At 44.7% G+C, this 22,901-nt stretch overlaps 1 protein-coding gene across 2 annotated transcripts in view; it reads left to right on the top strand.

The window, feature by feature from the left end:
* Positions 1-1,233: 1,233 nt before the first annotated feature.
* The window catches only part of SAMD4A (sterile alpha motif domain containing 4A), a 152,111-nt gene continuing 130,443 nt past the window's right edge, over positions 1,234-22,901 (top strand). The window contains exons 1-2 of one of the 2 annotated variants that reach the window (XM_026698717.2): positions 1,234-1,553; positions 3,440-4,216. In XM_026698717.2, coding sequence (XP_026554502.1) covers positions 4,021-4,216 — 196 coding nt within the window. In that variant the 5' untranslated portion in view covers positions 1,234-1,553; positions 3,440-4,020. The remainder of the gene's footprint in view (positions 1,554-3,439; positions 4,217-22,901) is intronic. The other variant, XM_026698718.2, reaches the window with a different exon arrangement.

Raw genomic sequence — 22,901 nt, 5'->3', positions numbered from 1 at the left:
CTCGTCACTGGAACATGGCATAGCCATAGATCAAGCAAAGAAAGTTGGCGGAGTCTCCGAGGACAAAAGATAATAAAGCTAGATGGCTGTAGATAAAGTATCTTGGGAGTATTATTACAATATAAGACTCTCTTGGAACCTTGAGTAACAGTCTGGCTTTGCAGACAAAAGTCTATACAGCTTCTCATAGGTTTCGCTGATGTAATTCTTAACCACTCTAGATGTTCCTATGGTGGTACAAATCTGCAGTCCTCTCTTGCCCATCATCTTAGGAAGCTGGTAACAAAACATCCCCTTTATGGAAGTTATGAATGACTATCAGCAGGCACGAAGCTCTCACCTCGCTCCCTACGCAGGCATGCAAGCGCCCGCCCGCTTGCACACACACCTGATGCAGGTGTTCTCTTTCCCGGGCTAACCCATTGCAGCGTGAGGAGCCTGGGATAGTCGTGCAGGTCTGCGCCAGCCGTTCGTTGGGTGCGTTAGGACGTGTGTGGACTTCTTTGCAACCCCCGCACATATCTCCTGATCTTAAACCAGAGAAGCACAATCTGCAATGCAGCAACGTTTAGAGGGGGGCACTCCGATGTTGCTGGGAGGTTTTGGTGGGATTTCTTTCTCGGCACGCACGAAAACTCTCCCTCGTACCTCATTACCGCTCACTCGTTCAAGACCAGGTTTGTGTTAAGGGCGGGAGGCAGTGGGGTGGTTGTTGTTGTTTAGCGGCCTGCTTTTGCAAAACACCATGTCGAGGGGGGCGGTGGGAGAGGGAGGTAGGACCTCTCGGAGCCATGTGCAACCCAGGAGAACCAACCTGTAGGCAGAGGCATTGGGCCAGAAGCGGCCAGCGATCCATGTCGACCATCTACGGCTAGCAGGGGGCTTTTGCGGACGGGCGTGTCCTTCGCAAGGCTGCAAAAGTGCGGGCGCGCGAGACGAAGCGCAACAAGCCGCCTTTTTTTCGCCAATGCAAAGTCGCCTGGCTTGGGGGAATGACAGCAGCAGCAGCGAGCAGCTGGAGGCCCTCCTCCTCCTCCTCTTCCTCTGCCGCGCTCCCGGCTGGAGTTGCGCTCCGCCCCTGCAGCCAATCGCGCCCCGCGCAAAGCCACCACGGCCTCGCCTCGCCTGGGGCTGAGTCAGCGGCGGAGGAATGCGAGGCGCCCCCTGCTCCTCGGGGAGGGGGCGTTGCACCTCCGCTGCCGAGGCCATGACGTCATGGGCTATGCTAATGACTAGCATGTGAGGAGCGGGGGCTCCGCTGGGCGCGCGGCTCACTTGTGCAGGAGAAGCAGGCGGGGAGAGAGAGAGAGAGAGACGCGGGTCCGACGGCGCGCCCGGACGCAGCGCCGCTCTTTTGCTGCCGCGCCGCCGGGGTCGCCTTCGCTGGTGCGCGGGCTCGCCATGGCCCTGCCCGGGCACCGCCAGGCGCCGCCGCCGCCGCCTCCTCCTCCGCCACCTCCGTCGCCGGCTCCTCTTCCTCCTCTTCTTCAGTAAAGGCTCAGCCGAAGCCGGCAAAAGAAGGACGGCCGGCGAGAAGGGCGCGGGGCAGCCAGGTGGGCGCTCCGCATAGCGCGAGGGGGGCGGGCGGGGAGGCGGGCGAGCGCCCTTGCTCTGCGGCGTCCTGACTCTCGTCCCTCAAAGGAGCCACCCGAGCGCCAGGGGATTCCCGGCATGGAGCCGGGGACGCCAGGCTGTCGCGGGGCTCGAAGGACGCAGAGCCGGGGGTGGGGTGGTGAGCGGCGCGGCTGGGAGGCGGAGAGGAGCTTGGCGGATGTCTGTGGCGTGGAGTAAAGAGCCGCCCCAGGGCGCGGGCAGTGCCGGGTGAGGTGCTCGGTTCCCTCTGTTTGCATTTGGCTGGGAAAGGTCGTGCAGTCCCGGGCTCGAAGTTTATTTGGGACCGCTGCTTGTCTTCCCGTCCAAGCGGGGGCGGCTGTGAAGCAAAGGTTGTTGCTTCTCCTTCTGATACCCTGAAAGTTTCCGGGCAGGTCATGTGGGGGATGATGGGGCTACTACCCCTTCTGGTTCTTTTGAGGACTCCTCTACTTCAACAGTATCAAAGCCCAATAAAGTAAAATGCTTTTCTGGGACAGGTACTTTTTCTGGGTACATCTGTGCTTGGGGAGGTACCGGCTTTCCCACCCACCCCTTTGCCCTTCCTGGTTAAACTCTCAAGCAACGCTCTCACCTTGGAACTCTCCAGAAGTGTAAGGATTTCAATAGCTGCCTTCGTAGCCATTGCCATCTTGGCTGGGGCGATGGGAGTTGTAGTCTTGAGCAACTGCTAGGCTGGGGAAGCCTTTTCCCTACGTTTGCAAAATCCCTGGAAGAAACCTGCCCTTGGGAACGATTTCAACCGCAGAGAGAAGGAGAGATGGAGGCCACCTTGTGAAATAGGGGTGACTATAAGTGTGTGAAGTGCATGCAGGACAGTCTGTGAATGTGGTGAGCACTGATTGGAGAAAGGGGGAGAGCTGGTGTTCAGCCCCTCTATCCTTTAAAGTAGTAGGAAAACCAGAATCTACAGTGAGTTTCTTTGGGTCTGCACACACACACACACACACACACCCTTCTGGGTTTCTGCTCAACTGTGTGTGCTGTGGTCTTGGGGAAAGAAGGAGGGAGGTTGTCTGAGAGTTTATTTTTGTCTCCTGCCTGCTGCTTGCTTGGAGCCTACATCCAGAGGGGGCTGGTGGTGACTGGTTGGGAGATGCTTGAATTCTGTAGTTGGAGCTGCAGCCCTTCTCCTAAGCCGCCTTACTTTCTGGTTGGGGAGTGGAAAGGCATGAGGAGGAGGGGAGAGCACCAGAACCTGGGCTGGTTTGCATTAGCTATCTATAGCCGCAGTGTTAAGTTCTCCCCCCCCCACCCCCTTTTCTCTTGTGCATGAAGGATCAGTTGCAGTCCTGTCTCTCCCAGCCAGGTACATTCCTGTCTTGGGGAGGGGGGGCGCTGGGCGGGCGGGGAGACTGCTTAGAATGTACAATAAGCAACAGGGAGCTCTGTCCTCACGGCTGTGTAGCAGGGAGGTTCCTTTTAAATCTCTCTGATGTGATGCCCGCACTTCTCCATCACTCCCTCTGCTGCCTGTGTGTGGGCTGCATTTTTAGCATTTTCTCCGTATCTCTGTGCTCATCTCTTCCTTTTTCACAGAACCTGCTATTTCTTGGGAGGGTGGTCTTTTACAGAAAGAAGACCCAACCCTGGCTGCCCCACACAGCAAGCCCCAAGCCCTTGTCTCTTTCCCTAACCCACCCTCTTGCTCTCAGTGATTGCTGATCCCAAATTTCCCTTCTGTCATATTAGGAAGTGAGCCGTGTTGTTTGTCATGCTGAATCATAGCGTTGCCTTTCACAGAGTCTCATCTCACTGCAAAATTCTTTTCTCTCTCTCTTTATCTCTCTCTCTCCCTCTTTCTCCATCCCCTCCTCCTCTCCAACAGTTGTGAAGGCTTCTATTTTCTCCACTTCCCCTAGCAAGGAATGCTGTGACTGTGGATGGTCCAGAAAGCTGCCTGAGGAAGGAGAGTCAGCGCCAGCTCTAGGCTAAAAACTGGAAAAGAGACTGGACTGGAAAAGAGCAAAAAAGGAGGGAGAAAGCAAACCACCCAGAAGAAAACCGCTACATAACCCATATCCCCTCACAACAATCTTCACACATTGCTGTGCCTTGTTGAGAAATACAGCTATAGAAGTCCATATACAGAAACCACGCAGCGTGTCTGTTTTCCCTTGCCACCATGTGTCATCATCATCTTTGGCAGAATTAAGAAGCGGCCACTGGCATTTCGGACACGCGAGGAAGAGGAAGAAGAAGAGCAAGCAAACACCTGTCCTAGTTCCGCAGTTAACATTGTAAAATAGAGGTTTAAAAAAGGGCGTGGGTGGGAAGAAAAAAAAGGAACTCCTAGGGGATTTCTCCTACTTTTTTCCCCTTGCAAAATATATCTATCAGGGAGTGCCCTGCACAGATTTTTTCCACCCTGTTCTCGATATTGCACGCGGACGTTCACTTGCACCAACCATGATGTTTCGAGACCAGGTTGGAGTATTGGCAGGTTGGTTCAAAGGCTGGAATGAGTGTGAACAGACGGTTGCTTTGCTTTCCTTACTGAAGCGAGTGACTCGTAGCCAGGCCCGTTTCCTTCAGCTCTGCCTTGAGCATTCCCTGGCCGACTGCACAGAACTGCACGTTCTGGAAAACGAAGCCAACAGCCCTGGTGAGTTCCCCCTGCCTTGTCTCCTCTTTCTCCTCTCCTCCCTTTTGGTGCATTCAGTCCATTTTGAATGCCACATTGTTCTCTGATGTATATGGGGATGCATAGTCATATTTGAAAGGTTGGGTGGGTTGGTTTTGTTTTTTTTTCATTTTGGATGGTGTATAGAAATCGCTCTTCCAAAACAACATTCTTAACGGCAACAACTGGTAGTAACTTCCTGGTGATACTTTTCCCCCCTGCAGCCTCATTCAGCATAAGCTTTGCTGTAACTCCGGGTAGCATGAATGATTGTAAATGTCTTTTTCCTCCCTCCCATAAAACCTGCTGTCAAATAACTAAGTCAGGTCACGTAGAGTCTGGATTTCCTAGGCTTTTGGGGGGCAATAGGATTTCCTCTGTCTTTCAGCAGTGTGCAGAAGAAGCCTAATGCTACCTTGTGAAGGATGTTGAATAATTCTTGCCTTTGCTCCTCTGAGGGTGTGCGTATGTGCTTGTGTGTGTGTGTATTTATATGACTTACATCAGTTTTAGCAATTTTGCGAAGCTCATTCTTTCATAAGAACTTGTGACTGATGTGTTTTTCAGCAAAAACTTCAGGTAATTCTTTGTGACTTTGCCAATAGGTTGAAATATTATTTTACTGTAGAAAATATGTACATATTTAAATTGATACTTTAGAATTTGTTTAATTGCTAATTCCTCTATGAGAAAGGATTAAATTATTGAAGTATTCAGGTAGCAAACTCATGATATGTAGCAAACAAGGATTAATGTTCATCTTGCATGTGTTAAAGAAGAGATGGAGGAAATTGATTTTTAGAAACAATTATACTGGATCTACCCTCATTCTCATTGCTTTCCACACTGCCTTTGACTAAAGAGCCTGGAAGTCCAACAGCACTAGAAGACTACAAATTGTTTGTCCTCTAAAGAGCAAGGGAAAAAAAATCATTTTTCTCAACGGTGAAAAAAAGTTTTAACATCAGCACATAAAGTTTTTTTTAAGTTCTCTAGAGCCACCATCACAAAATCCTTGTACAGATACTGACAAAGATTTACAAGGCATGACATTTATGTAATGTATTTTAGATTTTTCTTCACATATATTACCCCAATAATTTTTATCAGCCCTGTTATGTATTACCGTGTTATTATCTACTTATTGTCAACAGTGAAGAGTTAGCTTAAGAGAGAATGGTAATTATTCACATAAGCATACACATTTATTTATGTTATGCTGATCGAGCTATTGTGATTTGAAAATGATAGTTTATAGTGAATTGTGTGGTGTACTACTAACTAGTTCTATTGCTTTGATTAGACCATGGCTGAGCAAAGCACGACTACTTAAAACTTGTGATTTATGACCAAGAGAAGGTTTGTACACATCCACTTAAACCTCCTTTTATATATGCAGTGTGATAGGCTAAACCAGAATTTTTCAACCCATGGCAACTTTAAAATGTGTGGACTTCAATTCCTAGCAAGCTGCCTGGAGAATTCTTCCTTTTTGTCTAACAATAATTTTATTAAAGTTTACAAATACAGAACAAAAATTAAAAGCTATAATAATGCAAACTAAAGGATAGTGTTTTTATAATTTGATTCTTGATAGTGTATGAGATATGGAAGAGATTTTTTTTAAAAAAAAAATAAAATATGAGAGGAGGTGGTAACCTATCCAGATTGTTTATACTTGTCTAAGGGAGAGAGGATAATTTTTAAAAAGTCCACACATCTTAAAATTACCAAAATTGAAAACCACTGGGCTAAACAACGGGTTCAAGAATAATAAAATATCTGCAAAAGCTGCCAATGAAAACCTTACACTGATCTCAATATATACACAATATACACATAGCTTGCCATGTAATGCTATATTATATCTTGTATTACTATAAAATACTAATATATTCAGAGTACTAAAGTCTGCAATCTTGTATACTAGCTTTTCCCAATCTGGCTCCTTTCAAATGTTTTGGGTTTGCAACTAAGGAATTTTGGACATTTTGTTCTAAAAGAGTGCCAGATTGGAAGGGCTGCTGTATTTTTGAGATCAAGTATCTGTTTGAGGTTGGGCAGAAAGCAACCTGAAAAAGGGGAGGTATGTTTTCTGAGATAATACCCAATGTGTGGAGTCATTGTTACATGATAAAACCATTTTTCAAGAATTTCTAGAGTGATGTTTTAAGATGTTTTATACTTTGTCTAGTTTGTGTAAAGTGTGTGAGAAGCAATGCTGAAAGGCAACACATTTTTCTTATATAAACAAATTTCAGCTAACTTTTGAGTAGATCTGCGTAAGATTGCATTGTGAGTAGCACATTGAGAGGCTGCTCATTCAAGCTTCATGTCTACCTTGGATTTATTAGACAAACCGCACTCTTAACTGTATTAGATTTCCTATTTGAAATAAAGACCAGTGATTTCCTTTTTTAAAAGTATGGGGATCTTGTATGCTAATGCTTTGAGCACTCTATGGGGTGTCAAACTGGCGGCCCATAGGCCAGATGAGTCTTGTGTGGGCCATGCCCATCCCAGCTCCGTGAAAGGGAAAAAACATTGTGAAATGTCACATGATGGCAACATGATGCTGCGAGTTTGACACCTGTGCTCTAGGACATTACATGGGAATGGATTCTGACTTGGCTGAAAGCCTGGTTCCTTTCAATCTCCTCCCATCAATTGAATGGTTTGGATTGAACTTCCATCTTCACCTTTGGAGATATCATCCAGCTCCTAGGGAACAGTAGCTTCAAGGATAAAGCCTTGGGATAAAAAGCTTTCCCTAAAAGACCCTTAACAATGGCAATTGGGGAATTTTCAGGGGGAAAGGTGCAGGACACCTGGAGCAGGAATGCTTTGCATGTGTTCCTAATACTGCAAATGTTTCTTTGGTGAGGGAGAGGTAGGAGGGAGAGAATGGCCTTTGGGTTCAAACCACAGGTCCAAGTTTCCCCATCTCAGTTCAGTATAAAAGTTCTAAGACAAGTTAGTCAGGAAAAATGCATTGCTGATTTCAGAAGTATGTTAGTTTATTTATTTATTTATTTTTAGCAACCATAACAACTGAGCATGCTCAGTGTAGCTTCTTATGAACACTTAGAGTTCAAGTGTACAAAGTGCAGCTGAGAGCCGAAAGCCTCAGAAAGCCTATGGTGGGTGATGGTGATTTCAAGTAAAGGTTTTGACAATAGAGACTCAAACTTTTTCAGTGGATCCTCACATTGGTCTTTTTTTGGAATAAAATTCTTGATTTAGTTTCTTTATCCTTTGCAAGACTGAGTCAGGATTGTCAAGAACTAAAAAAAATTGTGAAGATGAGCAATAAAATGCTCTTTTGGAGAGACATGAACCTGGGAAGTGTTGGTATATGTCAATGATAGTGAACCTTTTAGGCACCAAGTGCCCAAACTGCGTGCATGCATGCCCAAACTGCAAGGCGTGTGGGCACACATACAGGTGCCTGTACATGCGTAGCAGAGACCCTAAGACCAGCTGGCAGGCAGGAGGTGGGGCATCCCAACACTGGCAAGAGGTGAGATCTTTTTCTTTCATGAACTTGTTTTGTTGTTTGACAAAATGACGAAAGAAATGCCACACAGTGAAGCTGAGCTGGGGCGACGGCACACTTTCCCCCAGAGAGTGCTCTGCATGCCACCTCTGACACGTGTGCCATAGGTTCGCCACCACTGGTAGATGTCATTTCCTGGTTTCCTTCTGCTATCAATGGTGTGTATCTGTTTGAGGCAAAGTTCACCTACATATGTATTTTTGTTCATTGGTGCACTCCGGGTCTGTGTCCTTCTAAAATATTGGGGATAGACTCTGTTTTTAAATCAATACATTTCAATTGTCTTATAAACATACCATAAATTAGGTATATTTTTGTAATAGTATAAGAAAAGCCCTATTAAATGTAGCTTCCTTGGGTAAAAATCATAAAAGTTTTAAAAATATTTTGAATGTTCCTCCTCCTCCTCTTTCAACCAAATAAAATACCCTGAGTGAAAACTGAACAGGTGACCCATTGCCAACAGAAGGCATCCATTAATAGATGGGGGGTAATTGTCTTTCCTAATTCTGCTTGAGAATTGGGTAGAGAGGGAGGAAATTTCCATTGCCTGAATAAGGGAGTTTGAGGGAAGCTACATTAGGCACTTGAATTTGGTTTGGCTTTCTACAGATGGGCTTGAGCTAGATCAGGTAGCATGTTAAGAGATTAAGAAGTCGGACTGTGTGGCTACATTTGTTCTCAAGGGCTTAAAAGAGATCTTGCTGCTGCCCTTGCTTGCAAGTAATGCTATGTACTGTATATATGTATCTAGTCTAATGTATGGATATGTGGTGTTGCCATCCATGAAATGCTGGGCATACATTGCTATTCCTGGAATATTTGAAGATATAAATATAGAATCTCTACTTCTGTATTATGTGTTTGTTTATCCTCAGACTTTTAAAAATGATTCCTTTAACTGTTCCTTGAGAATGAAGAGCTGTAGTCTGCTAATAGATTATTTGGTATATTTTGTGCGCGGAGATCTAGGTTTGCAACATTCTTAGTTGTTGTTGTTGTTGTTGTTGTTGTTATTCATGCAGCTGTCCTGGGCAGATGATGCACAATCCAGAGATGAGTTTGGTTCAGGGTGTGCATAAACAGGGCTATGTGTGTCTGTTAATCACATTCCACCCTTCAAATCTGGGTCTTTTGCACAGCTGTACCATTTGACTCCATTGTCATTTGCAAAATAAACATCCACTTTATTATTTATTACCAATTTTTAAAGAAACTAAAACAGTTGTTGCTGCCTGTGAATGAAATGTTTATACCCCACTGCTAGCACATGTTTTGTTAAGGGAGGGGGAATGATGGTGCTAAAAATGTGTCATTTCCCTCCCCCCTCCCCTTTTTGTCCAGTCTCAGTGTAATTCTGAACAGAACCCCCAGTGTTCATTGTGAATGGTGAGTGTTCTTCCAGTTCACATGAGAACATAAGGCTTGCAGGGTTTGAGGGCAGCTGTTGCTGGGGCCATTTGATGGTAGCTTCCTGCTGAATTTTGCAAAGCATAGAAAGCTACTCTGAAATTTGTTTTTAGGAAATCACTCCAGGGCTCCATTCCAAGACTGAGAGGTTTCTCTGTTTGAATTTGTGGTGGTAAACCCTGCTGGGAATTAGGCTATTTCCTTATATAGTCTGTGAGGAACAGTGTTGTGTCTTTCATGAATGCCACCACACTGCATAAAAGAGTTTTAAAGTGATCTAATCTATGAAGTTAGGTAAGAAAGCAAAGTAGGATTAAAAATAAATTATTGGGTGTAAGAGCACTGGGGCCTGAAGGGTTGAAAGGTGGATGAATGGGTTGTTCTCTCTCTCTTAGCTGCTTCATAGGTGGAGTTCGCAGTTCTTCAGCTGCTGTACAGAGACTTAGCATATGGGATGGCCTCCTTACTTCTCATGTGATAGCATTCCTATTCACCTTAACTTTGGTTAAATGTGATATGAGCATGGCTTGAATGTATTTTAAGATAGCCTGTTGGAAAAGTTATGCTTTAATGCTCATTTATTTGAAACAAGTCTTTATAAGAGATACTTTTATGTCAACATGCATAGGATCACAGAGTGGTAGATTGAAGTTTAAAAAAAAGAATGCATAAATATGTATGCAACTTTCATACAATGTCCTTTTGGAGTAAGTGTTTGCACTGGAAATAAATAAGAAACAATAAGAGTGACTAATGATAGCAAAAGTGGTTTATTCTATTGCCATTCAGATTAGTTTTCCATGCCATTTACAACCTTGCAAATCACCCTTAATTTCAGCAGATCCAACTTCCCCTTTATACTGTACATGGCAATTTAAACTTTTCCTTCATTTCTTTCTTCTATCCCATTTCTTCTTCCTTCCTATGCTTGTACTGCAGTTTGATCTTCATCCCCTCTGTTTGACCAAACCACCTCAGCATACTTGTTTCATTGTTAGCCTTTTGTTTTTGTATTCCTTTTACATTTAATCAGCGTTCATTTGTTGATCCCGTCTTTTCTGTTTTATCACATACTGTATGCTTCTTAAGCAAATCATTTCCACTGCATTTATTTTAGTTTTGTCTTTCTCCTGAGACAGCCATCTCTAAAGGTATTTAGAGTGATCTTGGGAAAGGTATGTGAAAACCATGAAGAGGAGAAGGAAAGAACAAGCAGTTAGGGGAACATGGATAAGAAATTATACAATCCGGAGATAGAAGAAAGTGTGGGAAAAATATTTCAAAATAAGCCTGTTTAGTATAAAATGGGACAGCAAAAATCCTGGATACACTTTCAGTTACTATATCCTACAACAATAAAGTAGCATTTGTAGAATTCTTGTATCTCTTGTTTGGTCTAGTCTACCCTGAAAAACTGATAACTTTCCCCATTTCAAATAATAATGAAGGCAGAAACACACAGCTGTTTGGTTTCTTTCAACAAACATTCATTATTCACAGTATATTGCCCATATCTACCAGCATTTTCACATCTTAACGTTTCTCTATCCTGTTTCCTATCTAAAGTATACAAATGCATCTGCTTTTCACCATTTATACAGTGGTTTACTTCTACTTTCTACATCAAACAAAACTGCCTTGATCTTTGATAAATAAATTTTCAAATCCATACTCCTATTACATCATTTAGGTTAAGATTTATGGGAAATCATTTGGGTTCTTGGGTAACACACCATCATTTCTACACAACAATTCACATTCCCGACAATTTCAGTCTATGACAAAACAAGCATCTCATATGTACTTATAGATAGACCTTGATTTATGACCATTTATTTAGTGACTGTTCAAATTTGCAATGGAGCTGAAAAAAGTGACTTACAACTGGTCCTTGCACTTCACTTCAGTTTCATCCCAAATCATTTTTATTTTTAATTTCATTTATGATGCCAGAGGGTCTTTGTTTAATCCCTTTCACCTACTTCCAAAACAATGTCTTATTTTTGTCAACATTTCTTTGCATTTTCTCTGCCTGTTTTAATTGTTCCTTACTCATTTTGACTTTGCAATATTTCTATTAAGCAATAGCTTTCCTTCATCTTTGTTTCTTGTAATAGCCATTCCATTATATAGCTTTTTTCTTCACCAACAGCTTCTTTCATTTTGTGTTCCATCCCTTTTCATTCTTCCCGTTAGGGTGTCAAACTCAAGGCCCGCGGAATGTTTAAATCCGGCCCATGGGATTGTCCTGGAAATATCAAAGGACCAGCCTGCGGTGCCTCTGCCAGCCAAAATGGGCCATGGGTAGCCTCCCGTGGCCCATTTTCGCCTCCCCTGGCCTTCTGCAGCACTCTGCCAGCCTGTTTTTGGCCGACAGAGTGTTGTTGGAGGCTGAAAATGGGCCCCTGTTTTGGCCAGCAGGGTGCTGCAGGAGGTGTCCATCTTGTCTTTCCCCCTCTCTTGCTCCCCCCGCTCACACACCTGGCCTGCAGAGGAGAACTACAATGCTGATACGGCCTACAAAGAAATCCAGTTTGATACCCCTGCATTAGAATATCTCTACACACTTCTGTAGCATTCTCAAACATACTATTTTCATTTTGCTCTGGGCAGCTTCCACATCCTTTTTCCTTAGATGCTGCTTGAAGAACTGCATCTCTTATACAAGCCAAGAGCATACTTTGGAATTCTAAAGATTAATACAGCATTTTTTTCTATGTCAGATTATAAATGGTTGCATAATTTACAGATTGAATATAAGAATGCATCTAGACGTTAATGCGTTAATGAATGATCGTTACCATTTGGAAATAAGTTGATCATTGTGACTGGCATGGCGGCACTGAGGTTTGTGGAAGCAATTTTTCAGTCCCTTATATTCGTTATAATAGACAACCAAAGTAGAGATTAGAGCAGCATTTTCCAACTTTGGCAACTTTTAAGGCATCAGGCTAGAAAACAAGAGACTGTCTTGCCTTAGGCATAAAAACTGCCTGGGGGACTTTGGGACAGTTATTGTCTCTCAGCCCAACTCACCTAACAGGTTGTGGAGAAAATAGGAAGAGAATTATTAGGTATATTTGTTGCTTTGGGTTATTATCATCTGATCTATCAAATGAATGTCATTAAAGCCTTAAAATTATATGTTTTCCAGAGAAACAAGAATGAATATGATCATAAGGAGTGGATGATCCAATGTGGGGGCCCTTTTTTTTAATGTTTTCTCTACCACTTTTTTAATGGAGGTCATATGAATAGATTCAGTGAATGGTATAGGTTGTCCTCAACTTATGTCCACAATTGAGCCCAAAATTTCCATTGACAGTTATTAAGAGAGTTTTGCTCCATTTTGTGGCCTTACTTGCCATAGGTGTTAAGTTAGTAACATGATTGTTAAGTGAATCTGGCATCCCCATTGAATTTTCTTGTCAGAAGATTGCAAAACCTAGGACATCACAACCATCATAAATATGAGTCAGTTGCATGAGTCTAAATTTTGATCACGTGACCATGGGGATGCTGCAACGGTCGTAAGTGTGAACAACAATCATAAGTCACTTTTTTCGGTGCCAGTGTAACTTTGAACTGTCACTAAATTATAAGTCTAGGATTACCTGTATATGGGTTCCTCTACAGTCCTTTGAGAAAGACTGTTTGGGAAAAAAAGCAGGCTAAGTATGATTGCCCGGGATTGTGTTGATCATAGTTCTGTGAAGGCATAAAGGTTAAATATATATTAACACTGAACAAACAAGGGATGTGTTCCCAGTTCTGAAGAAGCCGCAGTCATCTGTTTTTCATACCAAAAATCTTTAGGTTTTCTCCTTGGCAGCTCTCATTAGGAAAGATTGGGTTATATAAGAATTTTCAAGGGGCCGAAAAGTGCAATGGGCAGACAACAATAATAGTAATCTAATGATGGCCAGCTTTTTCTGCATTTTCTTCTATTTGGGGTGGAGCTGGGAGGTATTTGCTTTTTAAAAATGTCAATTGTATTTAAGAATTTATTTATAAATTTGGTTCACTTCTCACCTGACAATAGCAAAATGCCATAATCAATTTTTAGCTGTTTTGTGATTGGAGAGGGATACTTGACAGCTGGAGAGTGAGTTAGGGCCATATGTGATCCTGTGACTTACTGCCACCCTTCCCCACCCAATTTTTTTTTTGGGGGGGGTGAGAGAAGGCTATGTTTCTCTTCCTGTAGCCAGCCTTTAATGTTATTGCCATTTATAATATACTATACTTGGAGAAATAGTAGAATGAGCGAACTTCCCATGTTTTAATGCAGTAAAGATTGTTAGAAGCAAGTTTGGTTTATTCATATATTTCTCCCACATCCAAATGCTTATTACAACCTGCCACATCTCTTTCCTACAAAGATTTGGGGTTTTGCAAAAGAGAGCAAAGTTTTTCTATCTGTTATTTGTTCCTTGTGATTTGCTTCCAGTTGCAGAATCTTTAGGCATTTCTTCTGGTTGTACAGTTAGTGTAGGAGAAGAGAAACTCTACAGAGGATGAAATCTTACCAGGATTGAATTGAGTGACACTGTGGATTTCTCAACCTAGTAAAAATAATACTCAGCTGTTTCTAGGCCTTCCTCCCCTTTCCTGTCAGCTTTGCACCCACCTGTTGCTTCTTGTCTTAGCTTTATCTTGTTGAAAGTTGAATTCAGTCTTTTAAATAGCGAAATGAACCTAATATACAGTTTGAAGAAGGCAACCTTGTCTTAGATTTGTGAGAACCCTCAAAGCTTCAATGTTAAATGTACTGTATAAGTGAATGTGTGATGCCTCAGTGGCTGGTGAAACATGAACCACAAAAGGCCTCTGCCCCAAAGAGCTTATAGGGAAACTTCCAGCTGTAGCAGAATGAAAGGAAGGAACAGGAGGTATGCTGAGAGATAAATATAGGCAAGTGCAATTCTGTGGTTTTAGCTTTCATTTTAACTGAGTGTGCAGATGGAGAGTTAAAGTGAAAGTCTGGGGGGAAAGTGAGTTTTAAAGGGGAATGATTATTAATTTTCTTGATTTATTTATTAGATTTTTATCCCATCTTTATTTATGAGTAACTCAAACATACCAAACACTCATTTTCCTTACAAAACCCCTATGAGGTATGTTGGGCTGACAGAGTGTGACTGGCCCAAAGTCACCTAGCTAACTTTCATTCCTAAAACGGGACTAGAATTCAGAGCCTCCTGATGATTGGCCCCAAATCACCCAGCTGGCTTTCCATGCCTCAAGCAGGAGTAGAACTGACCAGTCGCCTGGTTTTTAGGCCTGCATCCAGCTTCTAACAACCAAAAGTCAATGGGGGAAGCTGGATTTATTTCATGTCTGCATGGTTCCCTTTGGGATTTCATTCCCATGCATTTTAATAGCCAGAAGTTTCTGTTGAAGATTCTTCACCAGATTTATTGTTGTTATGGAATGAGATACATAATTATTTTATAAAGTTTGTTTTTGCCTAAGTGATAAATAATTTTAGATGAATGTTTTGGTACAAAATTCAGTTTTAAAAGGTTTTAAACATAGAATGTATGGAAAGGCAATCATGGTCTTTATTTCATTTGGCAAAAAGTGAATTCCGATATTGTTAGACCAGGGGTATCAAACTCAATTTCATTGAGGGCCACATCAGGGTTGTGTTTGACCTTGGGGGGGGGGGGCAGGTTGGGTGTGACCAGCTTGATATCACTCATATCGGGCACCTGTGGTGGGCAGAGCGCTCTGCCAGCGAAAACGGACTCCTGAGCTCCATTTTTGGCTGTGACAGCCTCCTGCAACCCACTGCCACTAAAAACAGAGCTCAGGAGGCCCGTGTGCAGCCATCCCGAGCTCCATTTTCACTGTTAGAGGTACCACAGGCCGGTTCTTCACTGTCTCCAGGGCAGCCCCGTGCATCAGATCTAAGCACCCTGCAGGCCAATCCAGCCCGCAAGCCTTGAGTTTGACACCCCTGCCTTAGACAAGACAAAAACAGGAGAGGAACATTTGTTGAATTGGGTAATCCCTTCATTTTCAAAATGTTTATTTAGTGGTCTGTGATTGCATAAAGTTTGAAAAACATTGCTTTGCTTCCTAGTAAAATAAAGCAAGAAAAAAAACCCTCTTTTTTCCATTATTATATATCATTATACTTCTAGGCGCCTTTCCTCATACTTTACTAATCTAAAATCCTGCAACATTGCAATATTTTTATGTTAGGAAATTGCTCCTGTCCTCCATGATTGCAATTTTCATCTTCTTTTCTAGCTCTATAATATACTTTCAGGAGGGTGTTGCACTGTAATTATATAGGTGATACCTCTTTAGTACCTGCAATTGGGATTGGCAACTGTCAGTAAGCGAAGCAGACACTAAGTGGGAAGTACCTGACCACAGCTATGTTTTCCTTTCCTTCCTCTCCTTCCCTTTGGAATGCTCCAGACAAAACAGACAAAATTAATTAGTTTCGCACCTTTGGTTTTGTTTTCCTTCTAAATACTCCCTTGCTCTTTAGAATGCTCACCTCAGTGCTGGGATAATTAATAAGGAAATTAAATGTTTGTATTTACATTCATTGGAGGATTACAAGAGAGCAAGCAGGCACATAGTAGGGAATGCACATCAAAAACAATGCATTGGCACTAGCAGCAGTGAGTACACTAAGCTACAGAAACAGCCTAGTGTATTCCCCATTGTGCCTGCTTATTCTCTTGTAATACCTTCCTTTCCAACTTTTATGCTCTGCAAAGGAGGGGGCGGGAGAAAAGCAACATATCAGGCACTAGATTATGTGTACTGACCGTAATGATGATCAAATACTGAAGGATGCTGCAAAGGTTGTAAATGTGGGCATTGGTTGTAAAGTTATTTTTTCAGAACCATTGTAATTTTGAATGATTGCTGAACATGGCAGTTGGTAAGCATTGACTATCTGTAAAAGCATGGATTTTACTTTATATTTGCAATTACACATTCATTGTTTTACCTAATAATCCCTAGCAAAGAACCTACTTCTGCTCAGCTGCTTCCAGAGGGTCAGCATTTCCACTAAGCTATTCCCATATTTTCAGAAATCTTTCACACATCACTCTGACGTTATTAGATTAGCTAGATTTATTCAATGAATAGTGAATAGCCGGTCTCATGTGAGCCATGATGGCCCAGTGGGTAGAATGCAGTACTGCAGGCTATTTCTGCTGCCTATTTCTCATGTGAGGCATGGTGGCCCAGTGGTTAGAATGCAATACTGCAGGCTATTTCTGCTGCCTGCCAGATTCCAGCAGTTTGATAGTTCAAATCTCACTGGCTCAAGCTTGACTCAGCCTTCCATTCTTCCAAGGTCAATAAAATGGAGACCCAGATTGTTGGGGGCAATATGCTGACTCTGTAAACCGCTTAGAGAGGGCTTTAAAGCACTATGAAATTTTGTCTAAATGCTATTGCTATTGTTATTTGATGTGCCAACATAAACATATTACAATTTAGCATGTGTATGAACCCAAATTATGTTTTCCATCCCTCCATTGCCTTCCCCAAATTCAGGGAAAATACATGAGGGTATCTTTCTGTACCTGTACTCCACATAGTTCCTTGATTTGTGTTTGAGGTAGCTGCTCATTCATTTGTTTTTGATTTATTCAGTATTTACTCATAGATTTCCACTAGAAACCACAAGGATGAATAGTATGTTGCAAGGTCTCAGCACAAACCCAGTTTTTCATATTTATGTCCTGACATCAGGCGAGTCTGCAAGTTATGTATGCAAGTCATGGAATCTGTCATGATGTCACAACATTATTAATCCTTTCTTCCCACTGAACACCCCTATAACTGGTTGAATTTGCTAGCTACAAACTTTGCTTTCACTCTTCTTTGCTCTTTCAGCTTTATAAAGTCTGCTGGGGTTTATTCAGAACTAGTGTTTTAAGATTCTGTTTAGTCAATTTTGTGACTGTTACAGATTTATACAATTTGAAGATGTATATCTTTGTAAGGGAGAGATCCACTGTTTATATCTTCACACATTTGATTTATTAAAAAAGAGAAGGAGCCTATCTCTGGAGATAGGGATAGGCATTTGAAATGTATAAACATTAAGAGACAATGATATAGCCCATAATGAGGCTGCAATAAGATTCTCTTTGGGATGAAAATCAGCAGAAAATAAAGTTTTCCAAACTGTCCTGTCACACATTCTCCTCTATGCTGCATTGAGAGCCCAGGATGGGTTGACTCCTTCCTATGATGTCATAGCTGAGTCTGTACTAAGATATAAAAGCCAGCCCCCGGAAGAGACCCCAGCTTTTGAGTCAGGTCCTTTCAGTCAGTAGCTGTGTCTCTGAAAGCTTCTGTTAGATAACACTCACCAGCGATCTTCAGTGCCGTTTTTCCTCGTTTCAAGCAAGGTTGAGAGCAGCATTGCCAGAGCGCTGTTCAGGCAAGTTGGGAAGCATCTGTAGACCTCCCCCACGCCTGCGGTTTGAGCGGTCATAAAAAGCGATCGGCAAACCGATAACAGCTTCAGCCAGCTGAGGTTCTGTAGACAGCACTCACCAGTGATCTTCAGTACCTTTTTTCCTCGGTTCAGCAGCTCCCAGGATCTAGGCAGCTGCTCTTCCAGGAGAGCAGGGCTCTCTCTCTCCTGCAGCGTTGGGAGCAGCGTTGCCAGAGTGCTGTTCAGACAAGTTGGGCAGCGTCTGTAGACCTCCCCCACGCCTGCGGTTTGAGCAGTCATAAGCGATCGGCAAACCAATACCAGCGTCAGCCAGCTGATCGTGTGACCTTTGCTGACTTCACTCGGGGCTCTTTATAGCCTAAAGAGAAATTCTTCGATCTCGGAGCCTGTTTCTCATAGTCAGTGGCCATCTTGGATTGAACCCTTCCACCACGAGGTGAGCGGCCATTTTGTAAGCCCGGGGGCCAATTTATACCCTAAGGGGCTTAATACAAAAAATTTGCAAACAGTTTCTTTCCAGCGTAAGAGCCTTTATTCTTCAAAAGATAAGGGTCAGGCAGAGTTGCACCCCACCCACCCCCAGTGGAACAGTCTCTTAAGCCAATAAGAGAAAAAGTTGTAGGCAACGCACCCAATCAGTCCAGAGGGAGATGGCTGATAAAATGAGAGCTAAGGCTCTAGCCCCTAAGAAGGCAACTCAGGCTGAGTTGAGGGCAGAAAAACGCAGACATGCAGCCCTAGAGAGGCAGTTCAACAGAACTGTTCAACAGAAGGGAGTGCAACTACAGCATGTTTCAGGTCATACCTGTGGGCCCCAGCCAAGCCCTCCCAGGGGAAGAGAAGTTATCTATGAGCCTGTCTCCTGAGGCTTTTGCAGTACAATGATCTTCAGGATCTAAGCAGATCTGGGCCTTATTTCCAACAGGCTTCTGGGCCCTGTGCTCCTCCCCCTCCCTCCAGGCCTCGAGCCTCTTCTCAATCTAGGCCTGAAGCCACCTTCACTCCCTCAGCAGCGGGCCTTCTGCCCCTACCTTTGAGCATAGACCAAGGGATATCCAAGATGTTGTCTCTTTGGCCATTAGGCAGGGATTGGCTGAAGGTTTCAAGCAAATCTATAAGTTGCCTCATCACCCTGATTTACACAGACCCCAGGACCTCAGGGTCCATTCTTCTCTACCAGAATGGGAGGAGGTTGATGAGGAGGGAAGGGCTTCACCATCTGAACACAGTTACTCCTCTCATTCAGAATGTGAAGACGGTGAGATCTGCCCAGAGCAGACATCCTCTGCATTGGTCTTCAGTTCTTCTCTCTTCAGGCCATTACTCAGCATGGCCTTGGTCACTGCCAAGCTGTCGCCAGAGGAAGTGGCTCCCAAGCCACAAGGAATTCCCTCTAGCCAGGGAGACTCATTCTTCTCCAAGCCTGTAGTGCAAGCAGGGGTTTTGCCTTCTCCCACTTTGTTCCTGGACATGGTCAAGGAACAGTGCGCTTCCCCTTCGGCAGGTCCTCACCCATCTTCTCTGGATAAGCGTTTCTACAACGTCAGCGCAGCCCTGGACAATTCCCTGGCAGTGCCTTCTGTTGACATTCCGGTTCTGGCCTCGTTCCCATTTTCTGGCACTCTCACGTGGGCATCCATACGGTGGCTGCACCAACTCCAGATTAGATTGCCTACATCTGACCTTCAGTCTCACCAAGGCCTTAATAAGATCATTGCAGCAGCGGAATTCACTGCAGATGCCACTCTCAATTCTGCCAAATTTGCATCTAGGGCCATGGCATCTTCAGTAGCAGCAAGAAGACTGTTATGGCTCAGAAATTGGCAGGCGGAGTCACACCGTAAATGGAAGCTGGTTTCAGTTTCAATTGCGGGTGATAAGCTTTTTGGCAATGCTCTGGAACTTTATCTCATCGAAACCAGAAATAAACGTAAAATTCTCTCTTCCTCTGGGAAGAGAGCCGACTATTGCCCAGCTCCTTATACTGGTAATCAGCCCTTTCGGGAGGGTGGGGGTCATTCCTGCCATCGCTCTAAGTAATCCCTCGTTCTCCCCACCCATCAGAGGTCACCTAGCCTTCTTTGCCTCCAAATGGGAGGAGTCAACGGCGGATGCCTGTGTGCTCAGCACTATTAGGACAGGATTACAATTGGACTTCCTAATGCGCCACCCCCACCAAATATTTTTTTGTTCTGTCCTGTCTCTCAGGACATTTCAAGGCAAGACCTCATGAATCAGGCCATTCAACTCCTTCTTGAAATCCGAGCTATTCAAACCTGTTCCCCCCTCTCAATGGGGACGTGGGCTTTATTCTCACCTTTCATCATTCCCAAAGCTGGGGGCAGGGTAGCGAACCATCCTGGATCTAAAATTTCTCAACGAATTTGTAAAATACAGGCTATTTTAAATGCAGACTCTGCATTCTATTTTAGAGAGTGTTCGGGAGGGCGATCTCTTCCACTGTTCTCATGGAGGCTTACCTCCACATCCCCATTTGGCCTCATCATCACCAGTTTTTCCGTTTCTGTTATCAGAATACCCATTACCAGTATCGAGCACTTCCCTTCGGCCTCTCATCGGCTTCAAGGGTCTTCATGAAGGTTCTGGCAGCATTGATGGCATCTCTGCTTTCTGTTCCAGTGAGGATCCAATGCTCCTTGGACAACATTTTGATTCTGTCCTCCTTCATCCATGTAGCCCATTGGGATCTGCAGATTACCCTGTCATATCTCCAGAGCCACGGATTTTTCCACTCCTGTCCACTCTAATGGTTCCTGCTTCCCTACCAACGAGCAGGAACCAGCCACTCATCCATCAAGATCCTGCTCCCGCCACAGAGATCTCTCAATTGGTGGTGTTCCCTGTTAATCTGGAAGGGACTCCTTTTCAGGGTCCCAGACAGGCTAGTGATAACCACTGATGCCAGCCTCCTGGGTTGGGCAGGGCCAGATAGCTCAGGATCTTGGTCCAGGTCAGAGCAGGCAGTTCCCATAAATTGGCTAGAGCTCAGAGCCATTTTCTAGCTCTCAAGCATTTCAGGCACTCAGTGACTGGCTCTCATGTTCTAGTCCCATGGACAACATGGCCACCATGGCTCATGTTAACCGGTGTGGGGGGGGGGGGAACGAGGTCCAGAGCCCTCATGGGAGAGGCTCTACGGTTGGGGTTATGGGCAGAGCAACACCTGTTATCGATCTCGGCGGACCACTTCTCCGGGATCAACAACTCCCGGGCCGACTGGCTCAGCAGGAGCCTAGTCAACCAGGCAGAATGGTCTATTCCTCCTTTTCTATTCAGGGACCTTTCCCTCAGATTCAGAATGCCGGAGGTGGATCTTCTCCACTCCTCAAATTGCCCAGGTCACCAGATTCTTCACCTTGCCAGGAAGCGGAAGGGACCAATGCCCTTCGGTGCAGATGGCCCAAAAGTCTCCTCTATGCCTTTCCCCCGCTCCCATCATTCTGGAAGTAATTTGGAAGATGTTGCAGGAATGAGCAGAGCCCCTCCTCCTGGCACCCTATTGGCCAAGGACGCCCTGTTTGTGGACCTGGTCAACCTGTCGGTGGCTTCTCCTTGGAGGGTCCCAGCCCATCTAATCTACCTTCAGGGGATTCTGCTCCACCCGGAGCCCCAGTGGCGCAAGCTGACCATGTGGCACTTGACCGGCAGCGGCTAGAGGTGGCCCAGCCCCTCCCTTGATTCATCTGTAGAGGATAAGTCATATTTCTGTATTCATTTGTGCTTTCAGAGACACCTTTCAGTCTGTCAAGTATCTTCGCCAAAGCTGGGGTCTCTTCTGGGGGCTGGCTTTTATATCTTAGTTATGACATCATAGGAAGGAGTCAACCCATCCTGGGCTCGCTCGCAGCATAGATAGAAGGGGCGTTCAGGGTAACTTCTACCAATGCTGTTATGTCCTGAGAACTCTAGGAGTTCTCACTCAGGTCCACTCACTTTGCGTGGGCGTTCTTCCCTTCACTCATTGGCTGGTTCTCCCCAGCAGCCAGCTATAAAAGCAGGCTGCGGGGTCCCACCAGTTGCTGATTGCTGCGAGCCAGTTTCCAGGCGTGGCAAGCACGGTCAGCCCTTTATTGTTATAATAAAGTATTGTTGCACTCATGCTCTGGTTCAGCCTCTCTTTTTCCAAACTTAACACTGGCGACGAAGGTGGGATGGCTACCAGAAGCACCATGCAACCGCTGAGTCACTAGCCGCCGATCCACAACCAGAGAGAGCGATCGGCCGGCGATAGGGAACAACGCTGATCCGCAGCCAGAGAGAGCGGTCAGCAAACAAAAAGAGCAAACAAAAAGAGCAAACGCTGACCCGCTGACAGAGAAAGCGGCCAGCAAGCAGCGAACGCTGATCCGCAGCCAGAGAGAGCTGTCAGAATCGAAAGTTAGAAGCGTCTGTAGCCACTTGTTAGCCCAGCTACAGGGAAAGTGAAGCGCTGCGAGCCGCAGCCGCTCAGTATTAGGCGCGAAATTCAAACGGCTGTCATTTGAATTTCAAACCTAAAAGGTACAGCACAGCGCTGTAGTCAAGTCACTGACGCCCACACAGGCGCAAAGCCAAACGCCGCCAACGGCTAACAGCCAAACGTGGTTAACCCAGAGAGAAAGAGAGGATTGCGAAAAGCCTCTCCGGAGCTGAAATCACTTGCCTGCCACAGGCACTAAAACATTGTCTGCTGCCCCAGAGAGATTTTTTCCCACAGGTAGTTCTACCGGTCCCAGCACCATGAATTCCAATCCAGTCTTCCCAGCGTTCAAACCAGACGAGGAGAAGTGGGAATCATATAAGAACCGCTTTAATCATTACATCGATGCAATCGGCCTGGCGGATGCGGGAGAGCATCGGAAAAAATCGTATTTCCTGATCTACTGTGGAGCCACCGTTTTCGATACTTCCATGGCCCTCGTGGCTCCTCGTGAGTTGAAAAACGTTCCATGGTCCGAGTTACTTGAAATCCTCACTAACCACTATTCTCCCAGGCCCTCACAGATTGCCAGGAGATTCACCTTCCATATGAGGAAACAATCGGACAAGGAGACCATAAATCAGTATATGGCCGCCCTCAGAACAGCAGCACTGCATTGTGGGTTTGGAACCTACCTGGAGGACATGCTCCTCGATCAATTAGTCTGCGGAGTCAAGGATCTCCACCTGCAAAGGCGCCTTCTCGCAAAAAAGGACCTCAACCTCGCACAAGCAGTCGAGGAGGCCTTGGCAGCTGAGCTGGCAGCGCACTCAGC

The sequence above is a fragment of the Pseudonaja textilis genome, chromosome 1 (assembly GCF_049901715.1).
Source record: "Pseudonaja textilis isolate UNSWEBS1 chromosome 1, rPseTex1.2, whole genome shotgun sequence".
In the NCBI taxonomy this organism is placed as follows: domain Eukaryota; kingdom Metazoa; phylum Chordata; class Lepidosauria; order Squamata; family Elapidae; genus Pseudonaja; species Pseudonaja textilis.
Note: the sequence above shows the minus strand (reverse complement) of the source record. Positions and strands in the feature narration are given on the sequence as shown.